The sequence below is a fragment of the Lepidochelys olivacea genome, assembly GCF_965140295.1.
Source record: "Lepidochelys olivacea isolate rLepOli2 genome assembly, chromosome: 8".
In the NCBI taxonomy this organism is placed as follows: Eukaryota; Metazoa; Chordata; order Testudines; family Cheloniidae; genus Lepidochelys; species Lepidochelys olivacea.
In genome coordinates this window covers 6,911,348-6,924,332 of record NC_140418.1, presented here as the reverse complement: position 1 = coordinate 6,924,332, position 12,985 = coordinate 6,911,348, and the positions used below count along the sequence as shown (strand labels likewise).

General features: G+C 54.4%; 1 protein-coding gene across 1 annotated transcript in view; it reads left to right on the top strand.

Moving 5' to 3' along the window:
- Positions 1–9,795, top strand: part of TCOF1 (treacle ribosome biogenesis factor 1) — a 36,627-nt gene extending 26,832 nt beyond the window's left edge. Inside the window, exons 12-18 of the mRNA XM_084636996.1 lie at positions 183–459; positions 769–854; positions 1,872–2,091; positions 4,160–4,705; positions 6,506–6,615; positions 7,402–7,438; positions 9,194–9,795. Coding sequence (XP_084493122.1) covers positions 183–459; positions 769–854; positions 1,872–2,091; positions 4,160–4,705; positions 6,506–6,615; positions 7,402–7,434 — 1,272 coding nt within the window. The 3' untranslated portion in view covers positions 7,435–7,438; positions 9,194–9,795. The remainder of the gene's footprint in view (positions 1–182; positions 460–768; positions 855–1,871; positions 2,092–4,159; positions 4,706–6,505; positions 6,616–7,401; positions 7,439–9,193) is intronic.
- The last annotated feature ends 3,190 nt before the right edge of the window (positions 9,796–12,985 follow it).

Genomic DNA, 12,985 nt, shown 5'->3' with positions numbered 1-12,985 from the left:
ACTTGCCCATGAGCTGCGTGAAAGAGATTTCCCCTCCCCATCCCCCTGATCATCTAGGCCCTCACCATGAGAGCTCCCAGCCTTCGGGGTACGCTGGATGCTCTGGAAAGCTCAGGGAAATTATGAATCCCCTACCCCCAGTTTGTCTAAAATGTTCCTTGTTTTCTTCTCCCTGCCCTCAGCCCCTTCCTCCTTCCTGCCTGAAGCATGGGGCTGCCTCAGGTAAAGCTGCTGCCCTCACAGGGAAGGGTGCGCAAGCAAATGCCCCTGCATTGCTGAGCCCTTCTGCCAAGGGCAAAGGTCCCGTCGCAGCCGCAGGAAAAGCAGGACTTCATGCTGTAGGCAGGGCCACCCAGAGCCAGGCGGTGCCCCCTGCACCCAGCAAAGGCCGGGAGAGCCCGGACAGCAGCAGTTCCTCCAACAGCGAGGAGGACAAGGCCAAGCAGCCCCTGAAGCCTGGTAAGAGATGCTGCTCTGGGGGACTTCCAGTAGTGGTTGGGGGCAGCCGGCCCAGCAAGCAGCATGGAGAACGAGGGTTCGCTGTGCACTGGGCCTGGCTTAGCTGGCGGGATGGGTCTCGCCAACCCACGAGGCTGTGAGTGACAAGAAGCAGCAGGCTCCTTGTAGAGGAGCGGACGCTGTCTGCAGCACACGTCTCTGGGGAGCCCCGCTGCAGCCTGTATCCGGGAGCGACGCCCAGAGAGAGCTCTCAGGCGCGCGCTGGGCTGGACCAGTGGGAGGATTTCACTGGGCACTTTGCTTCTCCAGCAGGGGCGCCCCAGAAGCAGGGAGCGACGAAGGAGGCCGACAGCACCTCCTCGGAGTCCAGCGAGGAAGAAGAGCAGCCTTCGCAGGTGAGGGGTCCTGTACCCTGCGGGCTAGGGCTGTTGCCTTTCTCCTCTGCTCTGTAAGATGAGCAGACACCGGGCCAGAATCAGCACCGGGGTAAACCGCTGCTGCCGCCCTGGCGTCCTAAAGTTGCACCCGCTCCGGCGGCTGGGTGGGGCGGTTGAAGGGTGCTGGGCTTCAGGTGCCTCCCATGGAGAGGGAGAGGGGAGAAGACTTTGAACTCGGGTGTTCGGGACCCTCCTGCACACTGATGGACAGATCGCAGCCCGGCTCTGCCCTTGCCTGGTGCTGTACTGACATGGCCGTCGAATAAAATGGTACATACTGGAAGCCTGGTGCCCTGCAGCACTGAAATAGCCAAACAAGGGAGACTATCCGTGCTCGTAGCAGCAACGTGTATTTGTAACTAAACCCATGTCTAAGCCAGTAAACCCCCTTTATTAGTAATATCTAGGGAGCGCAGTACATCTGTAATGCATCAGCTTTGCATGCAAGCGTAGGAATGGACTGATGGTCAAAAACCTCCCCAGGCACGTTTTACCAGGAGAAAGTAAAGGAGCAAATATACAGTGGATTACGACATATGTCATAAACACGTCAAGCAGCCATATACATAACCTCCCTGTTTGGGTTTCGTTCCGTGAGCAACCCCAGCTGTGCCACTCCCCGCCACCCAGCTGCCCAGCACTGGGGTACCCCCAGCACACTCCTGTACCCACCTCCATGGCTCGGGGTGTGGGACAGGAGAGAGGCTAATAATGGACCAGTGGGGTAGAGCCCAAGTTCAGTGGGCTCCCTACAAACTCCTGGTCTCCCTGTGTCGTGTGTTGGTAGGTGCACTTTGCTTCTGTCTCTCCGCTTTCCAGTGGCCCCAGATCACGAAGGGCAGCTGAGGGGAGCCTGCCAACCTGGAGGGCTGCTCAAGGGGCAGTTGCAGGTGGCAGTTAAAATGCTCTGGGTGAAGGCAAGAGGGTCCAGCCCCGGTGACGGTGTGTCTCACTCAGCGTACGTGTGCTCTTCAGTCCCTTCTCACAGGTTATCTAGGCCTTCCTAAGGCTCCAGCAGCACCCCAAGGGCAAAAACCTGCTTCCCTGACCTCCCCCAAACCGGGGTGTGGAAAAGCAGCCGCCGTTGTCAGCACCCTCGCCAAACCTGGGAAAGCAGGCCTGCCTGACGCCACGGAGAGTGACATCAGTGACTCCGACACGGATGCTGAGGGGACGGCAGCCAAACGGAAGGCAGGTTAGTCCTAGGGCCATGGTCTAGCTTGCAAACCCGAGCAGCTTTAGAGCTGGCTCCTAAATGTGCGCTATATCTGGGCTCCGGACACCCTAGACCATGGAGTAATCTTCCAAGGGAAGTGGTGGAAACCCCATCAGCTGGGACTTTCAGATGAGCTTGGAGAATATATGCTGAGGGGACAAATCTGCATTGGCAGGGGCTGAAGTAGATGATCTATTAGGTCTTCTCTGTCTCTGAAATCTGAGTCCAGGTGAAGAGTGCGAATCACAAGTCCACAGTGTCCTTTACTGTGACAGTCTGCTGCTGCCCCCTGCTGGACACCTCCAGCAACATTGCAATTTGTCCTGGGCTTCTGCATCCTTTCGGGAGGGGGTGGTTGGGAAGTTTTGGGAAGCATACACCTGCTCAGTTATACAGCTTACAGGGTGCTCCCATGTGCAAGGCTATTTTGAATCCCGAAGTTTAACTAACATTTCTAGTGATAGTTGCCAAAATTCTTTCTAAAGTCAAAGACCAGCGAGCAATGCGAGCTCTCTAACCTGATAACTGGCGAGGTGTTTGTCTTCAAATATATGTTGCACTTCTCCTGGGAACCATTTTTGATTGGAAAATGTCTCAACACTTGATAAATGCCGATTTAAGAATCACTTTATCAAATGCTACCAACAAAATACTCACCTGCTACATCTTCCATGGAGCTTTCTCTGTTACGTGTTATTCAGAAATGTTTGTTTGGGGAAGAGCCAGCCACAGGGAAACACAAGGGAACAGAGCTATTTGGTGGATGATTGAAATAGAATGTATGAACATACTGGGTCAGACCAAAGGTCCATCTAGCCCAGTATCCTGTCTTCCAACACTGGCCAGAGCCAGGTGCCCCAGAGGGAATGAACAGAACAGGTAATCAAGTGATCCATTCCCTGTCACTCATTCCCAGCTTCTGGCAAACAGAGGCAAGGGACGCCATCCCTGCCCATCCTGGCTAATAGTCATTGATGGACCTATCCTCCATGAACTTATCTAGTTCTTTTTTTGAACCCTGTTAGTCTTGCATTCACAACATCCTCTGGCAAGGAGTTCCACAGGCTGACTGACTGCGTTGTGTGCAAACATACTTCCTTTGGTTTGTTTTAAACCTGCTGCCTATTCATTTCATTTGGTGACCCCTATTTTTTTGTGTTATGAGAAGGAGTAAATAACACTTCCATATTTACTTTCTCCGCACCAGTCATGATTTTATCAACCTCTATCATATCCCCCCTTAGTCATCTCTTTTCCAAGCTGAAAAGTCCCAGCCTTGTTAATCTCTCCTCCACATATGGCAGCCGTTCCATACCCCCCTCATTTTTGTGTGGTTAAAAACCTTTCTCCCCACCGCCATTGAATGGTTGTAAGTGAATAGTAGAAATCCAAGACTGAAAGATCTGTTGGGTTTCGTCGGTATCCTCCCTACACAGCTGTGTTGTGGTCTGTGATGATCAGGAAGTCAGACAAGATGTCTGCAAGGGATCATTGTAATCTAGAATCTACTCTCAAAGTCGAGGGACGTAAGAGCATTGTCTTGAGACCGCCGTAGTGCAAGTTGCCCACGTACAGCCATGTCTGTACACCTGCAGATCCAGCCAGTGCTCTTAATCTGGGCCTCTCTTGAGTAGAGACTTAAAATTCTCAAATTGTTTGGTTTTTCGTTTGGGGGTTTTTTTTAGGGCACACATTGGGGACCAGAATGCCCTGTTCTGTTCATTCCCTCTGAAGCATCTGGTCTGACACAGTTCGGCCATTCTTACGTTCTTATGAGCCCTTTGGACTCTTTAATTTGTAGCCCAAACCTGACTTTTGTACTCTGAGTTAATGCACTTCCCCCACACCCCCTCACAGAGCCCTGTAACAATACACCATTATGTTTCTGGGGAGATTAGTGTCTATTTCTATATGACCCAACTACCTACAAATTACCGTGTCTGGGGGCGGGGACTGAAGGCGTCTCTTAAACACCAGCCTCCCTCGAGTGGGTTGGGTCATAACCAAATCTCTTCCCTAAATCCTCTTCTTTAAATTGTGTCCACAGAGAGCAAGTCGTCCTCTTCTGGGGCCGAAGGGGTTGCCGCAAAAGAGACGGCGGCAGGGAAAGCGGGAGAAGGAGGCGCCAGCTACAAAGCTTCGCGGGCAAAGAAAGCTCTGTTGGTGACTCAGAATGCTGGCGGTCCGGCGGGCGTTCCGGGGACGCCGTCCCCGTATGCTCTACTGTCCATCGCTCAGTCGGAGAGGGAGAGCTCGATGAGCGACAGCGAAGACGGGGTTACCACTGCTGCCAAGGCTCCGGGAGGGCCAGCACCGGGGGAGCTGGAGGGAGGGAAGAAGAAGCAGAAGAAAGTGAAGAAAACCCCTGCGGCCTCAGCCAAGGCTTTGAAAGCAGCGAAAGCACCAAAACATGGGGACAAAGAGAACAAGAAGCAGAAATCCTCTGTGAAAAGGAAGCTGGCAGCAGGGGACGGCGGCCCCGCGGAGCCCAAGCCAAAGAAGCTGAAAAGCAGCCTCGAGACTCCCAAAAAGAAGAAAAGCAAAGGGGAGAGACCAGCCGGCAGCAAGGAGAAGAAGAAGAAAACCAGTAAAAGTAAGGGCCCTGCTGCTGTCCCTCACCCGGTTCGACTGTCCCCGCTCCTCTGTAGACAGGCTAGTGCCCCCTGCTCACCCCAATGCTGGTCTCCACTGCAGGACCCCCTAAATGGCACCCCAAGGCCTGATTCCTAAGGGTTAGCTTGGGGCTCCGCTGCCGCTCCCAAATCCAGTCAAGGGTTGAGCTGAACTAGTTAAGCAAGCGACTGAATAAATGTTACCCCGGGTCAGAGAACGACTCTGCTGTTAAAAGGTGGCTGTGGGCAGTGACGCGCTCTGCTTCCAACGGCGGCCTGCCCACCTGCCTGGCTTACGCACCGGGCACGTATCTGTCCGCAGAGCAGTCCTGCTACCCTTGCTAGTCTGTCGCAGCGATGCTTGGAGGGAGGAGTTTGTCTGCTTCCGCCCTTCTCCAGAAATGCCCTTATGCCCCGGCCCTTCGCTCTGGGCCCCCTCCCTTCCCTACTCTGAATGCCAGCAGGACCCAGTTGGCAGGCTTAGTGCATGCCGTGCCGACGAGGGTGGGGCAAGCCGCTGCCAGTTACAAGCTGTACAGAGCTGTTCCTGGGGCCACTGGTGAAACCCTGCAGCGCTTTGAGTGCCTGCCCGGCCCTAAAGGGCTGAAGCCAAGCTGGCTGGCAATGCCAGCTCCCAGCTGGTGCCTGACAAAGGCCACAGGCATGTTCTGAGAAACGGAGGGTGAAGTTCCCAGCCAGGCAGGATGGAGGTTGGGGTTGTGATCAGCGCCAGCTCCCCGAGTGCATGGCAGAAGTGCTGATGAGCTGGGTGTTGTCAGTGACCCCATGTTTGAAAGGCTCTGCATTGAGCTGTCGTCTTCACAGCGCCAGCCTGCCACTCCCGCTCTTCACAGCGGGCCCTGCCTGCCTGGCTGCGTATTGTTACTGTACGTTCCAGCGGGGCAGTGAGCCACAGCGATCCCCGAAAATGACTCCGTGCCATTAGCGCTGCTCGGGGGGTGAGAGAGAGAGAATGGAGCTGGGCTGCACTTTGTCACTTCCAAGTAAAAGAGCAGTTTCTGCCCCTGCCCTGCAGGTAGCCCCTGCTAAGAGAATAAAGGACAGAAAAGGCAGAGGACGATCGAAACCCCAGCATATCCTGTTCGAAACTTCTCGTCTGGGAGAGGGGCCTGGCAGCGCAGTGTGGGGTAGATGGACAGGCTGCCCAGGCTGGGCTTTGTGGGGTGCTCCAGCCCTACAAGAATTAAGACCTCGTAGAACAGTTTTTTGCTCATGTTGTTCTTCTGTTTCTTAATCGTATGTGTATTCAGTGCCAGTGAGTGACCTCCCAGCCTGGCTCTCCCCCACGCATGCCCCATCTTGGAGAACCCCCAATTCGCTTCGCAGTATCAGCTGCGGTGGGAATGTGCCCCGGGCCGTGTCACCACAGAGTTGTGCCCAGTCCATGTGAGCGGGCTGAAATGTTAGCACGGGCCCTAGCTGCCGCTGCCCCTGTCAGTGCCTCCAGCCCGAGAGACGCCTGCATGTGCCCTGTGCAGTGTGGGACAGAACGGGGCGTGCTCTCAAAGGCATTCCAGCTTCCCTCTCGAAATGTCCCTCGGGCATGGGTGGGCCCTGAGCGGCAGGGCTGGGCATTCACTGCCACCGTTGCTAGCCTGATGGAGCAATGCAAGGCAAGGGTGGGGAAGCTGCTAGCAGGGGCACAGCCAAAGGCTTGCTGGGCGAGGCAGAGACCACCTCCCCACCCCCACCCCCCGCCTCTCAGCAGTGTCTGACCCAGTCCCCTTTCACATGCACCCCGGTCCTTTTGTCTCTCCCAGAGAAGAAGGCCGCAAAAGACAAGAAGAAGAAGAAAAGCAAGAAGGCCACATCTGGAGGGGAGGCGAGCACGGACGGGTCTGCTTCCACCCACAAAAAAAAGAAAAAAAAGGTGGGCGGGTGTGTACACACTTCCATCCCCCTGGAGCAGGGTGGGAGAGGGCTGGCCTCTGTCTTGTGGGCAGGTACCCAGAGCACAAAGTGATCAGCATCCGTGGCTCCCTTCTCCAGCATCTCAGCAGCAGCGTCTGGTTGCATGGCCAGACTGAGCTGCACCCTACAGCTGGCCCCTTCAAGGCTTGGCAGCGTCAGTGGCGTTAGGGATGGACTGACCTGGTCTTCGTGTCAGACGAGCCCTCTGACCTGCGTGGGGGTGGGTGGGTGCTGAGAGGGGCAGTGGCTGGCACTGCTGGAGGGAATGGGTTTTCCCTTGCTGTGCTAACACTTACAGGCTCGCTCACTCCTGCCTGAGTTCCTGGCTGTGTGGAGGGAGTGCTCCATGCCGCCCTGCTCCTGCCGGTAAAGAGAGCTTTGCTCCAGGGGGCTCGCGCCTCTCCCCAGCAAAGAGATCACAGTGGGGAAGCCCTGGCTGCGCTTCCCAGCAGGCTCTGCAATCACTTTGCAGAGAGAAATGAATCATTCGGCTAAAAACTGCAGGGGGTGAAGGGGAGAGGGTGGGGAAAAGAGGCAGGAGAGAGGAGTAGCAGTAGGAGCAAAGCCTCTGGACAACTGGAAAGCTGATCTCAGCCACCCGATGAAACTGTGTGTGAGGAGGAAATGTCCATTTCTATGGAGTTAGCAAGGAAGCCTCCAGCGACTGTCGCCGGCTGTAGACTTGGCTCTGCTGGGTCCAGTTCATACGGGGGTTTTACTGATTTTACTTTCCATTTTTTCCTAGAAGAAAGATGCTGAGCTCGAGGGATCTTTGTGAGAAGGTAAGTGGGCCATGGAGACGTGTCCTTAGCTCTTTGAACTCCAAACCCTGAGACCTGTATTCTTGGGTGGCGAGGAGCTGTTCTGTGGCACCTGACTCGGCCTGTTTTAAAACATGGCCTTTAACAAGCGACCTCCGTGCCCTGGTGGGGGTGGTGCACACCCGTCTGTCTGGGGGAGTGGACCCATACCCGCGCATAGGAAGAAGTTGTGTGGAAAAAGCACCATGCAGGGCTCAGTCTTTCCCCCTTGAAGTCCTGCCCAAGCTTTCAATGGGAGGAGAGCGAGATGGGACCTTTTTCTCCTGATGTACGTGTTCGGTTTTCACGGAGTTCAGCAGGAATGGGTCACCACGAAGCATGGCTCTGAGAACAACTGGATCCACAGAGTTAAGCAGTAGTGACAGGACAGCTCGCCGGGCCCCTGTCAGTTCTCCTGAGGATCTGTCTGTGCAGGACTCGCGTCTGGGCTTCTGCTCCCAGCGCAGGATCTGGAATTCCCCGAGCCCTGGCGGTTTTGGTCCCTAAGGGCAGCCGTAGTGCCAGGAGGTATATAAGCAAGTCTCCCCAGCTGGCTGGCTCTGCACCAGCCCCTGAGCTTACGGGCTGGCCCGGAACCTTCCAGCCAGTTCCTAATTGTCACCAGCGGCACGCCCTGCAGGAACTGCCTCTCTGGTCCCAGCACTGCCAACCTCAAGAGGCCAAAAATCACCGGGGGGGTGGGTTTGTTTGTTGGAGACAATGTATTGTGGGTGGTGCGGGTCTCCTCTGATTGTTGATCTCCTCCCCCCTGGGCCAGGTGCTAGAGTAGAGGGGAAGCACGGGTGCCCCACTGCTCCCAGGAGAGGAGGGGGCAGAGTCACCCTGAGCCGCTGGGCTCTTTGGCTCCAGCTTGACCAGCTCTGATTTGGTTATTCTGCCCCAGGAGGCAGGCACGTGGGACAGCCAGCCAGTCCAAGGGCTCGGATTCACTAGCAGGCTGGCACTTCTCTCCTCAGCCCTGGCCGGCTCCAGCGCCAGCCAGAATTGCCTCTCGCCCGAGCATTGGCAATGCTGTAGTCAGCTTTCCGGCTTCCTCGCGGCCCCAGCTGCGCGTGCTGCTGGCGCCCTTTATTTGTGGCCAGCAACTCCTGCGCTGCTGGCCTCACTTTCCCTATTCAAACGGCGTAGGACTCTGCCCCCGCTCCCATCGGAGCTTGAGGGACGTTTGAACTTGGACAATAGAAGTGAGGGTGCTACTCGTCATGGGGGAATTTGTCTATCTCTCTCTTCCTGACCTTTCTCCAGGAGTCTTTACTTCCTGCTCAACTGAGAGGCTGGTTCACAGGGTGGCCCACGAATGCCAGTGCTGGGGGGATGGAGGTGCAAGGCTCACACTCAAACCTCCTCCTACCGCCTTGGGGACCAAAATGCATTCAGAGCTTGGAGCTCCACTTCTCTAGCACAAGGGCACCAAGACCTAGGAGCGAGAATCCGGCATCCAAAATTCCAAGCCAAGGACCCTTTTCGCTTTTGGTTACAAGCCCAAGGGAAGCTCATTTGTCCTGACGGTTTGTGAGTGACAGGACTAGAATTAATAAGCCTTTTACAAAGAAGTTGAGGCCGGGGGAGATGTAAGAGCAGATCGCACTGCCCCTCTACGAAGGGGGATCCTTGCTTAGGGGAGTTAACGGGTCACCTTGTGGCCGTGTAATAGGCCTTTCCATCTCTGTGGGATGGACTTAAAGAAGAAATAACAAAATCTTTTCTTCCCCATAGAGCACTCCCTTGGGTGGCCGACAATGAATGAATGACGAAGGGGTGGAAGAAAGCTCATCAGAAGGCGGATGAAAACGCTCTTCGATTATTTTTTTTAAAGAAAAAGATAATACTTAAACTTCTAAATCTTAATTTATAACTTCTTCTTTTAACTGTGACTTTTAGAGCCAAGCATTGTACTTTGCTGCCTCATCCACCACCTGGCTGGGAATGGACTTAAGTGTATATTGCTCTCCTGGAACCCCCCCTCCCCCCCAGCCGTTGCACTGTAACCAAATGGAGCAGCCCCTTGGACAGAGGGAGTAAGAAGCCGGCTCCTACAGTGTGACCTGTCCCCTCTTAGAAGTGATGTGCAGCAATGTCTCTCCAGAGCTATATTTTTTAAGAGAAACTTCCAATCTTTCTGTGAGCACGGGGTCTGTCTTTTTGCTACCTACCTAACAGCTCTTGGGTTCACTTTATAATATAACTTTAAAACCAGGTTCTCGGTCCCGTCAGAGGCTGTATTCAAGCAGCAGCGTGCACAAGGCACGGTTGGTCTAGGGTGCATTCTTGGGGTTTTGTTTTTTGGAACACAGAAATAAAATTGATTTTGATTGGAAGTGTGTCCCTGACTGGGCTCTAGGGAGGGCAATGCTTTTAAAAGGAACATGGGGGAGGGGTAGCTCAGTGGTTTGAGCATTGGCCTGCTAAACCCAGGGTTGTGAGTTCAATCCTTGAGGGGGATACTTAGGGATTGGGCCAAAAATTGGGGATTAGTCCTGCTTTGAGCAGAGGGGTGGACTAGGTGACCTCCTGAGGTCCCTTCCAACCCTGATACTCTATGTCATTTAAGCCCTTCATAACGTATGGTGGATATGGCAGCTCATTAAATAGCAGTTGAGGATTGCTTTACTGAAAGTTTAAAGTATGTGAGGTCCCGGCGGTCTGGACTCTCCGGGGGGGGCAGGGGTGATTAAAAAGTAGCTGCAGGTCAGATCTTTGGGTCTGGCTGAATGATACTGAGGCCTTGTCTTTGCTAGGACAAAGTGGTGCTTGCTTATGTCACGTTACAATGCCAGTGTGCAAAAGCTAGCATGTCCAGGTAAAGCCAAGGCTCTTCCTCCTCTCCCCATCCCGCTCTTCCAGCTTTAACTCACCCTGCTGATGTGTCTGAAGATTATAAACTGCCTTGTCTTCTCTGGGCTTTTAGCTTGAGTTAGTCAATGGGAGTTAAGAACACACCTCTCTCTTGGTGCGAGGACAAGACCTCAAGGGGGATGGGTGGAGGAGATGAGTGAGCTGTGCCCTGCTCTGTTAGGCTGGTAGGAATGGTTGTTTAGAGACCCTCCTGCTGACTAGGCATTGCAGGAGCACTGGACCCTTGACCTACAGCCCAGGGGCAGGGGCAACTTGATAGGAACTGGAGGTGAAAGGTTCAAAGGCAGACCCATGGGCAGGGACCACAAGCTACTGTCCTCTGATGGCTGGGGTGGGGTAGTGCAAAATGGGTCTGTAGGGTGCCTTAGTCCAGATTCATGTCATAGAACCCACCACCCCAGGGGGTGCTAATGGGACCCTCCACTTAGGGGCAGGGGTAGCAGAGACTATCCTCCTCCTCATGCCTGGAGGTGGGCCTGTCATGGAGTCCCTGGGCAATGCTCTGGAACTGCTCCCCATGAAGCCAGTCAGGACTCTGGGGAAGTCTCCTTTCTGTGAGCAGCCCGTCTTCAGGACACACAGCTCACACAGCTTCCACCTTCCTGGGTCTGACCTTGGAGCATTCAGCATCCTCTGCCCCTCCGTGCGCTTCCCCCAGCGAGTCCGCTCAGGCAGGGCTCCTGGGGAAGCCAGAGGGTCCTGCACCCCAACTTCGCAGTCAGACGTGACTCTCAGCCAGCCAGTAAAACAGAGGTTTATTAGATGACAGGAACATGGTCTAACACAGAGCTTGTAGGTTTTAGAGAACAGGACCCCTCAGCTGGGTCCATTTTGGGGGGCAGTGAGCCAGACAAGAGTCTGCCCTTCACTCCATGTCCCAGCCAGCCCCAAACTGAAACTCCCTCCTCCCCTGGGCTTTGTCCCTTTCCTGGGCCAGGAGGTCACCTGATTCCTTTGTTCTCCAACCCTTTAGCTCTCACCTTGCAGGGGGGAAGGGCCCAGGCCATCAGTTGCCAGGAAACAGGGTGTCGGCCATTCTCTTTGTCCAGACTCCTGCACACACCTGCCCTCTAGGGCTCTGCAATGATCATACACCCTTCCCCCACACCCTAGATACTTAAGAACTGCATAGGGGAAACTGAGGCACCCCCACACTATTCAGAGGAAACATTAAGAACAGTCGCACTTCGTGACAGGGCCCCCTAGGTAAGGAGTGAGCTACTGGGTCAGGAATGGAGCAGCCTCTGCTCACGCACTAAGTTGTGTGGGTGAACATGCAAATCATAAAGGGTCCCAGCCCACATGTGCATCAGAGCTTGCAGGGGAGGTTCTCTAGAATTCCTCTGCCCCGTTGCCTCAGCTGAGCTCATCCAAGCTAATGCTGACTCTAGGGGCTGAAGGCTGCTACTGGGGAGCCTACCACCCTATAAAAACATACTTCCCAGTGCTCCTGCTTCCTTAGCTTTCTCCAGCAGGCCCCAAACTCTGCCCGCACCATAGCCTCAGAGGCATAACCAACACAAGGAGGGGAGCAGTTGATCAATAACATAATTTGTCTGTCTTAAAAGGACAGAGCTGTGTCAGCCATGCGGACTCCAGGTATTCATAATCTGAAATGGATACAGTTGAGTCCCTCCAGCTGCCCTGGCAGGCAGACCCTAGTATGGGGCAGGGTACAAAGAGCTGCCTGCCCTGGGTATTTTACCTCAGTGGGGAGAGACAAAGAGGCACTGCTGTTCCTCGGTCTCCAGTGTGAAACAAGACCCTTTGTGCTGATGGGGGAACAGGCCAAGCTCTGAGAGACTGAGCTCAGACACGTCCTTTGGCATAGGAGTCATGGACTGGGCAGCCTTCAGCAGCCCCTTTGCCCCTGGAGTTCTCCCCCGTGCAATAGCGCTCCTGCTCATCCCTTGCCAGCCCTGCCTCATTTTACCAAATGGAGTGAAAACAATCAATCCCAGGACCATGCATTTGAAATTCATTGACTTCAGCTGCAAAACACATCCCACGTGCCTTTGAAAGCTAAAGGAAAAAGGAGCGACAGGCCCAGGCAGGAAGTCTGGGGCTATGGAGACGTGATGCAAGCATCGAACACTGAGTTGGACCCGTGGAAAAGGTTCTCCACACATCTGGGCCAGAGGGGGCGATAAGTCATTCCTGGCCCTAAGGCCTTCTCTACTCTTTGTGCTGGCTGGTGCCTGAAGGATGGGAAATGTTCCAGCCCTCACTTCAGAGAAAGCACCCGCCAGCTGGTACCAGTGGAAATGGGTACCATCAAAGGGCCTGATGGGTGCTGCTCTGTGCTATGGAAAGTTTAGCAGTGGGGGGAGGGGCCTCAAGCAGACGGATTAGGTAGTAAACAGCATGGATGGACTGCGAGTATGGACAGGAGGCCGGGACCCTGCACACAGCTGTGGAGGAGCAGGAGTGATGCTCTGAGCAGGAGCACATAGTCACGAGGGCTAGGCTGTGGAGAACAGGAGGTAGACACCCACCTATACAAACACAGGCAAGTCCACATAAGCAGTGGAACAGATACACTTGCTAGAGACTTATTTTGAATCACATCTGATTTGCCAACTACTTTAACAAGACCATGGCCTGACCGAGAAATGCTTGTTAAATAGCTTCCAGGCAGTTTTTTAGGGGCGG